This window comes from Temnothorax longispinosus, chromosome 7 (assembly GCF_030848805.1).
Source record: "Temnothorax longispinosus isolate EJ_2023e chromosome 7, Tlon_JGU_v1, whole genome shotgun sequence".
Taxonomy (NCBI): domain Eukaryota; kingdom Metazoa; phylum Arthropoda; class Insecta; order Hymenoptera; family Formicidae; genus Temnothorax; species Temnothorax longispinosus.
Genome location: NC_092364.1, coordinates 21,104,922 through 21,117,299, shown reverse-complemented (window position 1 = coordinate 21,117,299; position 12,378 = coordinate 21,104,922). Strand labels below are relative to the sequence as shown.

General features: G+C 39.5%; 2 protein-coding genes across 5 annotated transcripts; both read right to left on the bottom strand.

The window, feature by feature from the left end:
• Positions 1-19: 19 nt before the first annotated feature.
• Positions 20-4,824, bottom strand: LOC139817022 (uncharacterized). Its single transcript, XM_071784832.1, has 11 exons — positions 4,802-4,824; positions 4,633-4,684; positions 4,016-4,165; positions 3,753-3,942; positions 3,484-3,638; positions 2,957-3,247; positions 2,369-2,558; positions 1,932-2,172; positions 1,731-1,807; positions 1,599-1,641; positions 20-1,523 (listed from the first exon to the last, which is right to left on the bottom strand). The coding sequence occupies exons 1-10, from the start codon at positions 4,822-4,824 to the stop codon at positions 1,610-1,612; spliced, it is 1,401 nt and encodes a 466-aa protein (XP_071640933.1). The 3' UTR covers positions 20-1,523; positions 1,599-1,609.
• A 376-nt stretch (positions 4,825-5,200) lies between these two features.
• LOC139815692 (folliculin-interacting protein 1) lies at positions 5,201-12,009 on the bottom strand. 4 transcript variants are annotated; one of them, XM_071782762.1, is made up of 12 exons: positions 11,767-12,009; positions 10,532-10,736; positions 10,058-10,147; positions 9,889-9,968; positions 9,732-9,811; positions 9,349-9,468; positions 9,046-9,277; positions 8,366-8,695; positions 8,213-8,297; positions 6,563-7,914; positions 5,909-6,362; positions 5,201-5,801 (listed from the first exon to the last, which is right to left on the bottom strand). In XM_071782762.1, exons 1-12 carry the CDS (start codon positions 11,865-11,867, stop codon positions 5,589-5,591), a joined length of 3,342 nt encoding a protein of 1,113 aa, XP_071638863.1. In that variant the 5' UTR covers positions 11,868-12,009; the 3' UTR covers positions 5,201-5,588. The 4 variants fall into 4 exon arrangements, with proteins under 4 accessions (XP_071638863.1, XP_071638865.1, XP_071638866.1 ...); XM_071782763.1 differs by having other exon boundaries at positions 5,773-5,801; positions 5,983-6,362; XM_071782764.1 differs by lacking the exon at positions 11,767-12,009 and having other exon boundaries at positions 10,058-10,163; positions 10,532-10,670.
• Between the last annotated feature and the right edge of the window lie 369 nt (positions 12,010-12,378).

Here is a 12,378-nt window from a genome sequence, read left to right as displayed (position 1 = left end):
TAAAAGATAATTCGCGATAATTCTAATAATTGTATATTTATAGTTCCACGAAAAAGTGTACGTAATAATAAATAATACACATATACTTAATGATAAATAATAATTTCCACATAATATTAAAACGTGAGTCTTTCGCGAATTCAGTTACTTTTTCACATCATCGCAGATGATTCGAAACTTTCGTATCGCTTCGCGGAGTCGGGCCTCCCGTTCGGGTCCACGTAGTTTCGTAGTTTTACGAATTATGAGACCAGCAAAACAATAGGCGAGGAACACATTCTAATATGCATACTTACATATGCATCAGAATGCGCGTAATAATGCCATCGCAACAACCCACGATCAATAGCCGGGGACTGCTCTTCCGATTAGCGCAATACGCTTGTTCTCGCGCGGCCTTCGGATTGCTCTCCAGCGTTTCTTTCCATGTTATTAAGAAAACCAAGAACATGAAGTTTTCGCGACTTAAATAATAATTCTATTTCCACACAAAATTTGCAAATAATTTGAATAATGGTTGGAAATTAATTGAGCTAATATTTATAAAAATGGTTTTAGTCCTAGCAGTTGCGCATGAGCGTGTGCGTGTGATGATTTATTGTATATTTATGTATTGCAAAATAAATAACACCGAGCATTTCACTTCAGCATTTGATTAATCAGGATTTTGCTGTGAAGATGAAAATTAGCGAAAGTAAAGCCGGTTAGATTAGTCACGTGCATAAATTATAATTGGAAGAGCAAGCCATCCAATTCCAAAAATCATGCGCATCGTAATGTTATGCATTATCCAAGTTTTGCACTACACGACTCTTACGGAATTAATTTCCTAATAAGGTTTAATTATTTAATAGTAAGATCAGTATGCCTTCTGCTGGTTTTCTTGCGCTTTGATGTTCGAAGGCGTGTAAGGAAGACACCCTGAGATTAAGTATTGCGCAAACGGATAGATATATGCTAACTACTTTCACGCAGAGCCGGCGAGGAGCCGTTGACTTCCGACGTGACATGAAATTCGCATTCTTATGCCTAGAGGCATTTCTCGAATATTATGTACGTCCAATCAAACATAGCCCGCTGTTTTTTACAGGTAAAGCCTGACGAGCGCATCTTTCGAGCGCGTAGGACGTGGTCGCGGATGAATCGATCATCGATTATCGCAGAATGTCAACTGTGATGTAATCGTTATACATAATACTTAATGCCAGGTCAATTACGTAACGGTAATCGCCGTTACATCGAATGTGGTGTACATTAAATGTACCACCTCATTGTGTAATTATTGCTTCATTACGTGGCAGTTAAGCGAGAGAAAAAGGTTTTATACATGCCGGCTGAAACGTGATTACGATAACCGTATAGAGATGCAATTGCGAAATTGCTTTAACCGTTTACTGATCTTTCGCGTGGATTAACGCAGTATTGAAAAGTCGCGGTGCACAAGGACATTTTATTATCGGAACAGTGTACACACATGATCGGGACATCACAAACGCTTGCATCCGTGTGTGCTCGCGTGACTTCTGCAAAATATCGTTAAGATAAATACATATGTTAACATATTAAGACTATTATCGTCTCGTACACACCTTGCTTACCTACTCGCTATTCACGATGCAGGGCAAGGTTGCTGCGACGGCACTAAAATGTAATAACAATATAATTGCATACATGTCATCATGTATAAAAAAGATAATATTAAGAGGATGAAAAATTTCTTAAGGATTTACTTCCGTAGGTGTTGGCAGGAGGACAAGAAGCGAAACAAGGTGATGGCAGGGGGACGAGCGTTCCAGGCGGGATATAGCTGTCAAAGAAGATATTGATGCATAAATCATGAAATTTTAAATCGATGAGACACGCGAAGACGTACAGCATGAATCGCGAGATTCTAAATTGCTAAATAGTCAGATAAAGAGCGAGGCTTGAACCTTAGATTGTACGTGGTATTGTCCTCCATGGGATTGACGGGTGAATAATAGGGCGTAGGTGCAGCCCATGGTTTCTCGGCCTGATCCGCTGGCTCTACCGGTTGATAACTCAGTCGCGTCGTGGTCTCGGATTCCATCGGAACGTCGGACGGCTGATACTTGCGTATGGGCGCGTACGATTTAATAGGCAGCAGGCATTCGTGATCGTTCGGTATATAAGACAGTCTATGAGTCGTGCAGGCTGCAATAATCATATGTTAGAAATGAAAAATCGCAAACAGGATAATCAGGCGGCGCGGCTAAGATTTCTTTTTTGAAGGAGGAACAGCGCGCTCTCATCTTCGATGAAGAAATAGTACTTTCTCCGACCGACGAATATGATTGTAAGATCAAATATGCAAATTATGATATTATTTTATGTATGGCTTAACACTTACATTCCAGCGGCAAGGGCGAGAAAGTAAGATTGTTCTCGGGTCGAACCTCTGTTGGCGGCATCACGCGCTTCCAGGTGTAGTCGTGCTTCTGCGTAGTTTCATCCTGCATCGGTCCTCTGCCCAACAATTGTCGGTCGCAAGGCGTAACAGGCGTTTCCGGTTTGACGCACCAGTTGCCCAGGAAACTCAACTGCAACGATTAACGAAATCTTGAACGTTGATTTTAATTAAAATCTATTACTTATCTAAAAGAATACTCGTATGATTTAAGTTATATAAAAATTTCTATGATTAATAGCGATTGTCCCGTCTCGAACGATGGTCTGCGATGTTGAAACGACGAAGCCGGTCGACGTCCTCGATCTTTAAGGGAATAGTCATTGTTGTCTCAATTCGCTACAATAGCGTTATGGCTTGGTAGAAAGAGGACTATCGAATCAATCTGCGAGGCGACGCAACGATTGTTAGGCAATTTGAGAAAATTATCTAGTAACCGCCGCATAATGCACTCGAGAATGTAACTATCGACCCGAATTAGTGTATCATCCTCGAGTCGAATCCACCGTGACGGTACGATTCAGCGTTTACCCGATTGACGGTGTCGTGGGAGAGTGGACACGGCGAGAAAATCATGTTGCTAGGCTGGCGAATGGGATCCGGTGGCTTGTCACCGCCACACCCGAAATAGCTGAGTCGGTACGTGGTATTATCGTCGAAGCAGCAGCCGGCGTTTAATAAATTTTCAGTGTCATCGTGGCTGTAAGGTTCCGGACGCTTCTCGCCACAGTGAGGCCAGTAACTCAGTCTGTAGGTCGTGCATCCGTCCATCGGCGTCACCGGGCGATGGTACTCTCCTTTTTGACTCCATGGTACCTCCTCCTAAGAAATCAAATAATTATATGTATTTAATATTTATAAAAAAAAGAATTGTTCTTTATTTAAGTCATTGAATTACTAATGTCATGTAGAAAATACAAAATAGTAGATATCCAAAAAATTGTTTAAAATATCATACATTTAAGAAATACAAAATTATTTAAAATATCCATAAATTAAAATAAAAAACTTAAGAAATAGGAACAAAATAAGTTTCAAAATTTGTATTTGTAACTCACTTTTACAGGAGCCTCGTTTGGCCAATAGCTAAGCCTGTACGTCGTACAACCTTCCATCGGTGTATCCGATTTGACATATTTTCTAATGGGCGCATAAGATTGTATCGGAAGCAAGCAGGAGGAGTTGTAGTAGCTCAAGCGATACGTCGTATCATCTGTCTCCCAATGTTGTTGTTAATTATAATCAAACAATATTTTTTACTATGCACTTTGTTTTTTAAAATTAAGATTAAAGTAGATAGATATTTTTATTTAGCGATAAAGATTACCGGACAAAGCAGCACAGGGAGGATACAAATTATTTTGCGCCTTGACGATCTCAGGTCGTCTCACGCTTTTCCACGAATAATCATGTTTGTGCGTTGTGACATCTTCCATTGGACCTCTACCCAGCCACTGTCTGTCGCAGGGTGTTATTGGCGGATCTGTTTTTACGCACCAATTGCCAAAGTAGCTTATCTGCAAGAGCAATCAAACTCCAGACGACGAATTATTAAAAAAAAAAATTATTTTAACAAAATGTTTGTCATACTTTGTGCGTCGTTTCATCAGACATTGGCGCGTCACTGCACGTCAGATTGTCCTCAGGACGAAAAGATTCGACAATGGCACCGGGTCCTTCCCAATAAGAGAGGCGATACGTTGTGTCGTTTTCCATCGGTACGTTCGATTTCCAGTAATACTAAAAAGGAAGATAGCTTAACAACAGTAAATGAGAATATAGAACAAAAAAAAATATTTTTGGAATACTAATTTCATCAGAAATATGAAAGAATAAAAAAATTACAGTAAACGTCAAAATATATTCTTTACTGAATAGTCTTTGAATTACTTACGCGAACAGGTGCGAAGGATTTTGCTACCTCTGGTTGAACATATTTCTGTAAAAGTTATTCGGTTTCTAATTTATGTCCAAATCGAATAAATAAATGCAATGGCATAAATGTAAACATTAAAAATTATTACTCACGTAGCATGTAGGTTGCGGTGTGCAACAGCAACAGCAGTTGCAGCATGCATCGTGGCCCAACTAAAACGCGTTTATATTCCAAGAAAAGCAAACAACACATAAATTGCGAAATTAGTAAAACATTAAATACAATTGTCATAATAATTTTTCCTTTTTCTTTTTTCTATCTCAAAGCTCACCCGAATTTTATTTTTTGCCTCAATAATCGACTGCTGCGGCGTTCGTTTAGGCCTACAACGATAAATTAGTCAGTATTTATTTTAAAAGAACATGTACTAGGTTTTGAATAAGGAAAAATATGCTTAGTGTCAAAACCAAATGTCAACAAGTTATGAGATGTCAGCTTACGGATCAGGGGGACAGATTTCCATGATTCTTGAATTAATTTGTGTCAATGCCGGTATCTATCTTCGTATATCACAGAAATATAGCAGGAAAATTTAGTTAGATATAATTTTAAAACGTTTTAATCATAATTTTTAAACGTTTTGAATGGTAACGAAAAAGTGAAACGCCCGAGTCGCGTGACGTTATTCATTATTACTTTAAGATGTGCTGATAAAATTTCCAATTGATGGAAAACAGATAAATTCGTTTTATTAAAGCCCGTCTTCGATCTATGGCAAAAATTTATTTGAATTTTAGTTTAGATCAATAAAATAATATAATGTATTTAGATAATTGGTTAAAATTTCTTAAGAAAATTTCCTCAGTCTTTAGGAATTATTAAGAAATATACAGTGGGGTAAAAAAACTCATTCAGAATTTATTAATTAAATGTGTACAATTGTAAGTTCACCTAAATCGTGTAAAAAACCAAATATAGACAATACATATTTTATTAGTAAGAAATCAGCCATTGATTTTGTGTTATAAGAGCTACGCAATTCATTAAAAAACGCTGAAACGAATGACTAAACGCGAGAATAAAATAATCTTAATTCTATAGCCTAAATTAATTTACATGCGCACGATTAAGATCATGTACTTAATTACGTGTTATGAAATTATGCTATTCAACGAAGAATCATTAATTTCTTTTGATTTAAGTATCAACATACATTGATACGCTACTCAGAAAGTATCTGTCAAGATAACGTAAGAAGAAAACCGATATGAACAATCGCGAACGGACTTAAGTTAACGTAAGACCAAATCGTTGCGCTATTTCCGGAGAATGAGTGGTTGCGACCGCGAGTAAAAGTGGTATATCGGCTGCATCGAGATCAAGAGCGTTCATTAAACTGTTCACATTGGCGTCAGACTCTTCCATGGACATCATCATTTCCGCCAAGGCTTCGCTTCTCAACCATAATTCCCTCAGTTTAGCCTCTAAAATCGCTATGCACTGAAACATCAGTTTAACTCATAATATTTATCTATTTACAAAGAAAGATTTATATATATAAATAGATAGTGAGAGATTCGATTGAATTGAGATGGCAAAACACTCACATGAGTAGGAGAGTGGTATTTTCGCCATACATAGGCGAAGGACTCTAGCATATTTGATACCAGACGCGACATACCGACTGGTAGTGGAGGACTTTGCCACGGCGCGTTATTCGACAAGATTCCGACGTGCCATGTGTCCAAGTCGGCCAGCACGCAGAGTGCTTCTGCGACCGGTTGATCGATCGTCGGAAAACGAGCACTGGCCATAACTTCCTCTCGCATGTACGACCACCATTTCTCCTCCTCAATCTCGGGGTTGTCTTTCTCATCCTCTGACAGCTTCTTCTTTTTTCTTCTCTTTTTTTTCTTAGTTACGCCCTGTAGCACCAAACCCCACGTATAGCCTGTACTTAAAATGTTACTTTCGTCATTCGTCATCGTATTTCGCATGAGAGTTCTCGTGAAGCCCACTTCTTTAATTAATCCAGTTTTGACTTGTGAAATTTTCCTCGATCTGTAACAATATTGAATTATTGAATTATTTTAAATCAAAATAAAAAAGTGACGAAAATAAAAAATAATGAAAGTTAAGATAGAAGATTAACTAGATTTCTAAATTGATTTTTAATTAACACAGTTCCGTGATTTTATCATAAAGAAATCAATATAATTGTTTTTTTAAACGGACATTATAGGTACTGTATTTCAACATACACCGACTGTGGCATTGGCAATTCCACGACGCTGTTGGCTTCCATCAGAGCCTCAAGACTGTTGGATCGAGACAGTCTCATGGTTCTGCCACCTTCGGAACTTCCGCGCAACACCTCCGTCGCGTTTGTCGGTGTCTCCAACACCTGCTTGCTGCTGTCATAATCTTGTGAGGCAGCGTATCCCTGACCGTTGCACTTTAAACAAAAACCTATAGACCTCGCCCCCATGCTGGATGCCGCTCCCGGAGGCGGCTGTATGCTCTTCGACGATTCGGGAAAGTTTCGCTGGATGATCTTCCTCAGTACGCCTTCCGGAAGTTGCGCAGATGTGCTAGGCAGTCTCGTGAAGGTGTAAGAGCATTGACAGTTGTTGCCGAGACGCGGTCTCAACGGTAACTTTGCGGGCTTATCTTCCCCACCGAGAGTGAAGAAGACCTGCGATTCCTTAAATTCGTCGACGAATCCACCGTTCGCGTCGAGCGGTAACTCAGGTCTGCTGTAGAACATCTTCAGCGGATCTATATTGTTATTCAGCCGATGATGCAGTTCAGACTTTCCAGTCGCGAGACTCTCTTCGGTATGGTGAGCGTCCAACTTCTTCTCGAGGCCTCGCAAAGAAAGCTGCGGAAAATCTTGCGGCTGACATCCCTTTGACGTGATATCCTCCTGCGAGTCGATCTCACTAACGATTATTTTCACTTCGCTCGACACTTTGAAATTTTTCTCCTTGTCTTTATCCGATCGATTCTCTTGCAACAGCTCGTATTTCTCGCTCTCGTGATTTTCGCGCGATGGAAATTCTTTCGTTGGAAACTTGAGGTCTACCGGTGGTTCGGTCGATTTCGTCATAAGCGTGTCAAGGCCGGATTTCATGGTGCCGCTACGCTTCAGGGGACTGACGGATCGCGAGATCCTCGGCCGTTCTGCCGGATACCGTGGAGTGCATTGTACGTTAACATCGCCGGTTCCGGTTTCGGGCGATTGTGCCGACTTGCGCGACGGTAAGACGCGCGATTCGCGTCTACGAATTGAGGTGTCTCGATCGTTGAATGCGCACGTCGGTCTCCTGTTACCGAACAGATACGGTCGTTTGCTGCGAGCCTGCTCCAGCATATTCGTCGCCATCTGCACGTCTTGCTGTGATGTGCAACGGTATTCCTGGCTTTTCCGTATTATCCCACTGCGGATGAAATAAGACAAGAACGACAGGACGGAATTGATCAAATCGCTTTTTCGAGGATCGCCCGCAATTACGGTATGCGACACTTTCACAGGGTTGCCTAGCGCGCCATACAGGTCACCAAGTTGTGCCCACAGTGGATTGCAAGAATACCAGCTACCCAGCTTCTCGATCTGAAAATAGAAATAAATTATCACTAAGATTTTAGTAAAGTCTCACATAGAATTAGTAACTAATATTTGACAAAATATCGACATAATTTAATCAACTTTATTATATATATCAAAACTTTATAACTTAATTAATTATTTAATTAGGTTTTTCTTTTTTAATATGCTTCATGTGTTGCTAATAAATTTTTGAAAGATTCTGTTAATTTTATTCTACTGATCATGGACAGTTCAATCAGACACCGTATAATTTCTGTATCTAGTTCCAAGATCCGTATCTGCTACAATTATTTAAACTCACCATCTGCCGATCATGCGGTGACAGCACGGTGTACACCCAGCCGAGATGATACGTTAATACAGCAGTTACCACGGTGCTTAGGAAACTGAAAGACGGTGAAATAAATATCGGGACGTTTATTCAATCCGATCTGATCTACTCTCCTACACTCACAAATTTGTAGATTTCGTATCGATCTCGTCAAATAATTGACACATCTGTTGCAAACTGCGATGCAAGGTATTCGTTGTCTCATTCACCGTCACGGAGTTAAGCAGAACATCGTGCCACAGTAGAGGCGTGCGCGTGTTAACGTCGACATCAAGAAGTATATGCAACAACGAAATGACAAATCGTGACGTCGCCCAGCACATTCTGTCAGTCAATTGCATCCTGTTGCAGTTGGAACCGTTGATATTGCTCATTTCAATGCAAAAATATCTCAAACGATCCAGCATCCCTTCTAGGAGAGCCATATGTTCTAAAAGCCTCGTCTTTATCTGGCTGTAAATTATACATATTTTCCTTCTTAAAATTATTAATTTTTTATAGTCCAAAGTACCTACATATATTTATATTTTTTAAAAAGATCTAAAAATCTGACGGAATAAATAAACAAAATCAATTTGTTTCGTTAATAGACAACTGTAATTTCAATTCGTATCGAATACGAGCCTAAAGCGCGGACGTGCGTTAAATATTACTTAATTTTTTATTTTTTCTTCCTTGCTTAGGAAAAATTATCTTTTATTTCTTTAGATATAAATCGGCAAAGTTTATATTTAAAATCACTATGCTTATATTTAGATGCTTTTTTTTATTTCAATCAAAAAACGCGTAAGATAATTCTATACCTTTCATGGCCCTGAACCAATCGCACTAACATCGTCAAACCCAGCCTGGTTTTGTGTCGCTTCGCGTGTCCGTCACGCCCGTCACTTCCGTTCTCGTTCCAGTGCTGCATCCCGAAGGCATCGTCGGAATCCAATCGTCCGAGAGAAGTCGAGACCACCCTCCACCATCTTCTGCGCAAGCTGGTGAGACTGCCGATCCCGGACGATCCGTTACTCTCCAACGATTGCGAACCTGGATCAGCATCGCGTGAGCTACGATGCACTTCCGACAATAAATCGCTCTAATCGTTGACATGAACTTACTGCTCGTCGGCGGAGCTATGTCTATGTCCCAGCCGCTGCCGGTACTCGAGCACGTCGAACTTTTTCGCGGGCCTACGTGCGAATCGTTACTCGACAGATTGCCGGAGCTCGGCCGAGACACTGCAATGGAGACCTAATCAGGATTTATTCTGGCTACCTTCGACAACTCTTTTAAGCATTTGTCATATTTGATTGATTATTGTGTCGTCTAGAAAAAATGGATTGTGAAAAAGAAAATAAATTCAGAATAAATGTAAACTCGCTTCTTTTCATGAAAAGATCCGTTTTCCTTATAAAGTGTATTTAACGAGAAGCTGTTGAAGAAGTTATTTATTAAAAAGAAGAATTAATTTTTACTGAAATAATATTGTCGATATACTTACGAAATGATCGCATACTAGTATTGCTAGAAGTAGAATCCACGTGCATCGACCGTCCAAGTCCTTCATCTGAGACTTTTTCACTGCGATAATAAAACAATCAATTAAATTGATCTATAATAGAAAAGATCTTTGAAGAAATACATCGAAAACAGTTTACCTCGTTTTACACGTGCCATGTTCCGTCGCAGGAAAGATTTTCGTGCACATGATGCACGGTGGAGAATTCATCGAGTGAACCTTTAAATTGAAGAGGAAAATCAATGATTAAAATCTCTATGTATTTTTGCAAAAAAAATTTAAAAACAATTATTTTAAGATCAATTTACCTTAAATGACGATCCTCTGTATGTCATTGCCACGGTGCCGAACACCATTTCGCTCAGAAGGCTCACGTCATCTTCAACGGTCTTGTCTCGCTGAAAATTTTAGATGCTACATTTCGTTAATGATATTTAATATTTGTAGATGGAAATTTAAATAAGTAATTTCGACAAAAGCTTTATTACATATGCCATGTAATCAAAGATACTATAATTTTACACATAGAGATAAAAGAGATAACTACTACAAAAAAATGAAAATAAATAAAAAATAAATAATTTGCCTGTACATTATAAAAGAAATATATAGGCAAATCGTAATAAAATAGATCGTAATAAAATAGAAAATTTCAAAATTTAAAATATTATTTTTCTAATACATTATTGTTATTATTGTTTTAAATATTATTTAATTAAGTTTGCGTCTATAACTCTGTCTGTGTCTGGTAATTACTAGTATGCTCGAAACTCGATGATTACCTCGAAATCGCGAGCAGTCCCTAGGTTAAAAGGCGTCTCGCATTTTCTCTCTGCATTGTTGTTTACCGTAGTGCACACGGTTTCGCTTTTACTTCGATGTTTCTGCACTGTCATCGAATCGAAGAGAAGTTTCCTACCGCGCCATTCGCATTCTCGAAATAGCAAAATCCGCACTTGCTCCGCTCCAACTTGCAAAACGGAGTCCCTACAATAATTTTACGGTATAAAGGCCGTTTTATTTGGATTAACTCTTTTTTGCATGCAAGATGTTCAAAATAAATTATAAAAATAATAAAATAAAAATAATAAATTTACAAATTTAACTCCTTTACATCCGACTTTTTTAAGAGAAATAAGAACATCTAGTTAACACAATTATTTTTAAAAGGTTTTGCGGTTGTTGAATGCTAAAACTGGATCAAAATATAAATTTTAAAGAGGCGAATGCAAAGAATAAAATATATCCACATGTTAATAAAATTGCGTGTTACGGGATTTTAGAATTGCTAAGTACGAAAATAATGTCGAAATGTAAAAGGTCTGAAATAGCGGCCTGTAATGCAGTTTTTGTCTACGTTAAATTAAAATTAAGAAAATAAGGAAAAAGATGCAATAATTTAACAATGAAAGCTGGAGTAAGTCAGTGTGTAATAATAAAATTAAATAAGCCTGTATTAGGTATAAAAATTAAGTCGGCCTGTATAGAAAAGTTTGATAAAGAATTTCATGAATTTCTCTCAAATATCTCCTTCGAATGGAGAAGCTACGAAGCGCTTCGTCGGCGCGACGCGCGTTCGCTTCGACGTTGCGTTGGTAAAACAGCCGCAGATGCAAGAATAGAGCCAAGTAATTGCAATGAAGCAGGTTAGGGAAACGGCATAAGCATCAGTCTTTATTATAAAATTCCAAACATCTAATCAGCTGTCTGATAATACAACGCCATTACGATTTTTATTTCGCCGCCTGGGCGATACCAGAGAGAAATATATTTCGCTCCGCTTCCTTCTCAAAGCGCGAAATTCTGCCTTTATCTCCGGCGCTAATACAGAATGGCAATACGATTGAGAAAAGATTTAACACGATATGTAATAATTCGCAAGGCATATATGATATGTAATAGCGCGATGATGATGGATGCTGCGCGAGCCGCTCCGAAGATATTCCACGAGCGTCGGCGATACGGAGCGAAAACGCGCTGCGAAATGGAGCCAGCGCGCGCGATCTCTCTTGCTCACCTATCATTCTCAGTTGTTCGCGCACTGGACACTAGGCTCTCAGCACTCTCGCACGGACTGCTCTTCCTCGCAGGTAGCAGCTTATCGAGCAACGGCATCATAAAGCCACGGCCCGCCGTCTATAGTTATCGCATCGTCTCGCGGATCAGACCTGCGTCTATCATGTCACGCGGAACTGCACCATACATGTTCGCGCGGGTATAAGTCTCTTACTGTAAATAAAGTCACGTGCGGAGGAGTCATATGATTGCCCGAGATAATAGCTCAGCGTCGCTGGCGGATGGCACGGTCGAGGCCGCCTTTCGGCTGCAACTTGGTGGAACGACCTCCTACCAAGCGCCTTTTAAACCGGGCTTATCAATCATATTGTTTCGAATGGGATTTTTCCAATATCTGTCACATGATATTTTTTTTTCTCTCCACGCATACAGATTTTCCTTAAAAGAATTGTAAATCTGACGAGAGGAGTCATGGACTACCGACCGATGACTCTTGTTGAATCATCAGTAGGTCCCACAAGATGGAGACACCCGTTATATCGCGTTAAAGTGAGCGGTCTCTTTGAAGTCACAATAGGTCCGCTGATATCGGTGTACTCGCGTCAGGCATTTA

Coding starts and splice junctions, on each gene's coding strand:
- LOC139817022 (XM_071784832.1), bottom strand. CDS start 4,824: ATGGAAATCTGTCCCCCTGATCC. Junction 3,639..3,752: donor TCCCTGTGCTGCTTTGTCCG/GTAATCTTTATC, acceptor ATTGGGAGACAG/ATGATACGACGTATCGCTTG. Junction 3,248..3,483: donor CAAACGAGGCTCCTGTAAAA/GTGAGTTACAAA, acceptor TTGATTTCTTAG/GAGGAGGTACCATGGAGTCA.
- LOC139815692 (XM_071782762.1), bottom strand. CDS start 11,867: ATGATGCCGTTGCTCGATAAGCTGCTACCTGCGAGGAAGAGCAGTCCG. Junction 8,298..8,365: donor GATACGAAATCTACAAATTT/GTGAGTGTAGGA, acceptor ACCGTCTTTCAG/TTTCCTAAGCACCGTGGTAA. Junction 6,363..6,562: donor TTGCCAATGCCACAGTCGGT/GTATGTTGAAAT, acceptor ATATTGTTACAG/ATCGAGGAAAATTTCACAAG.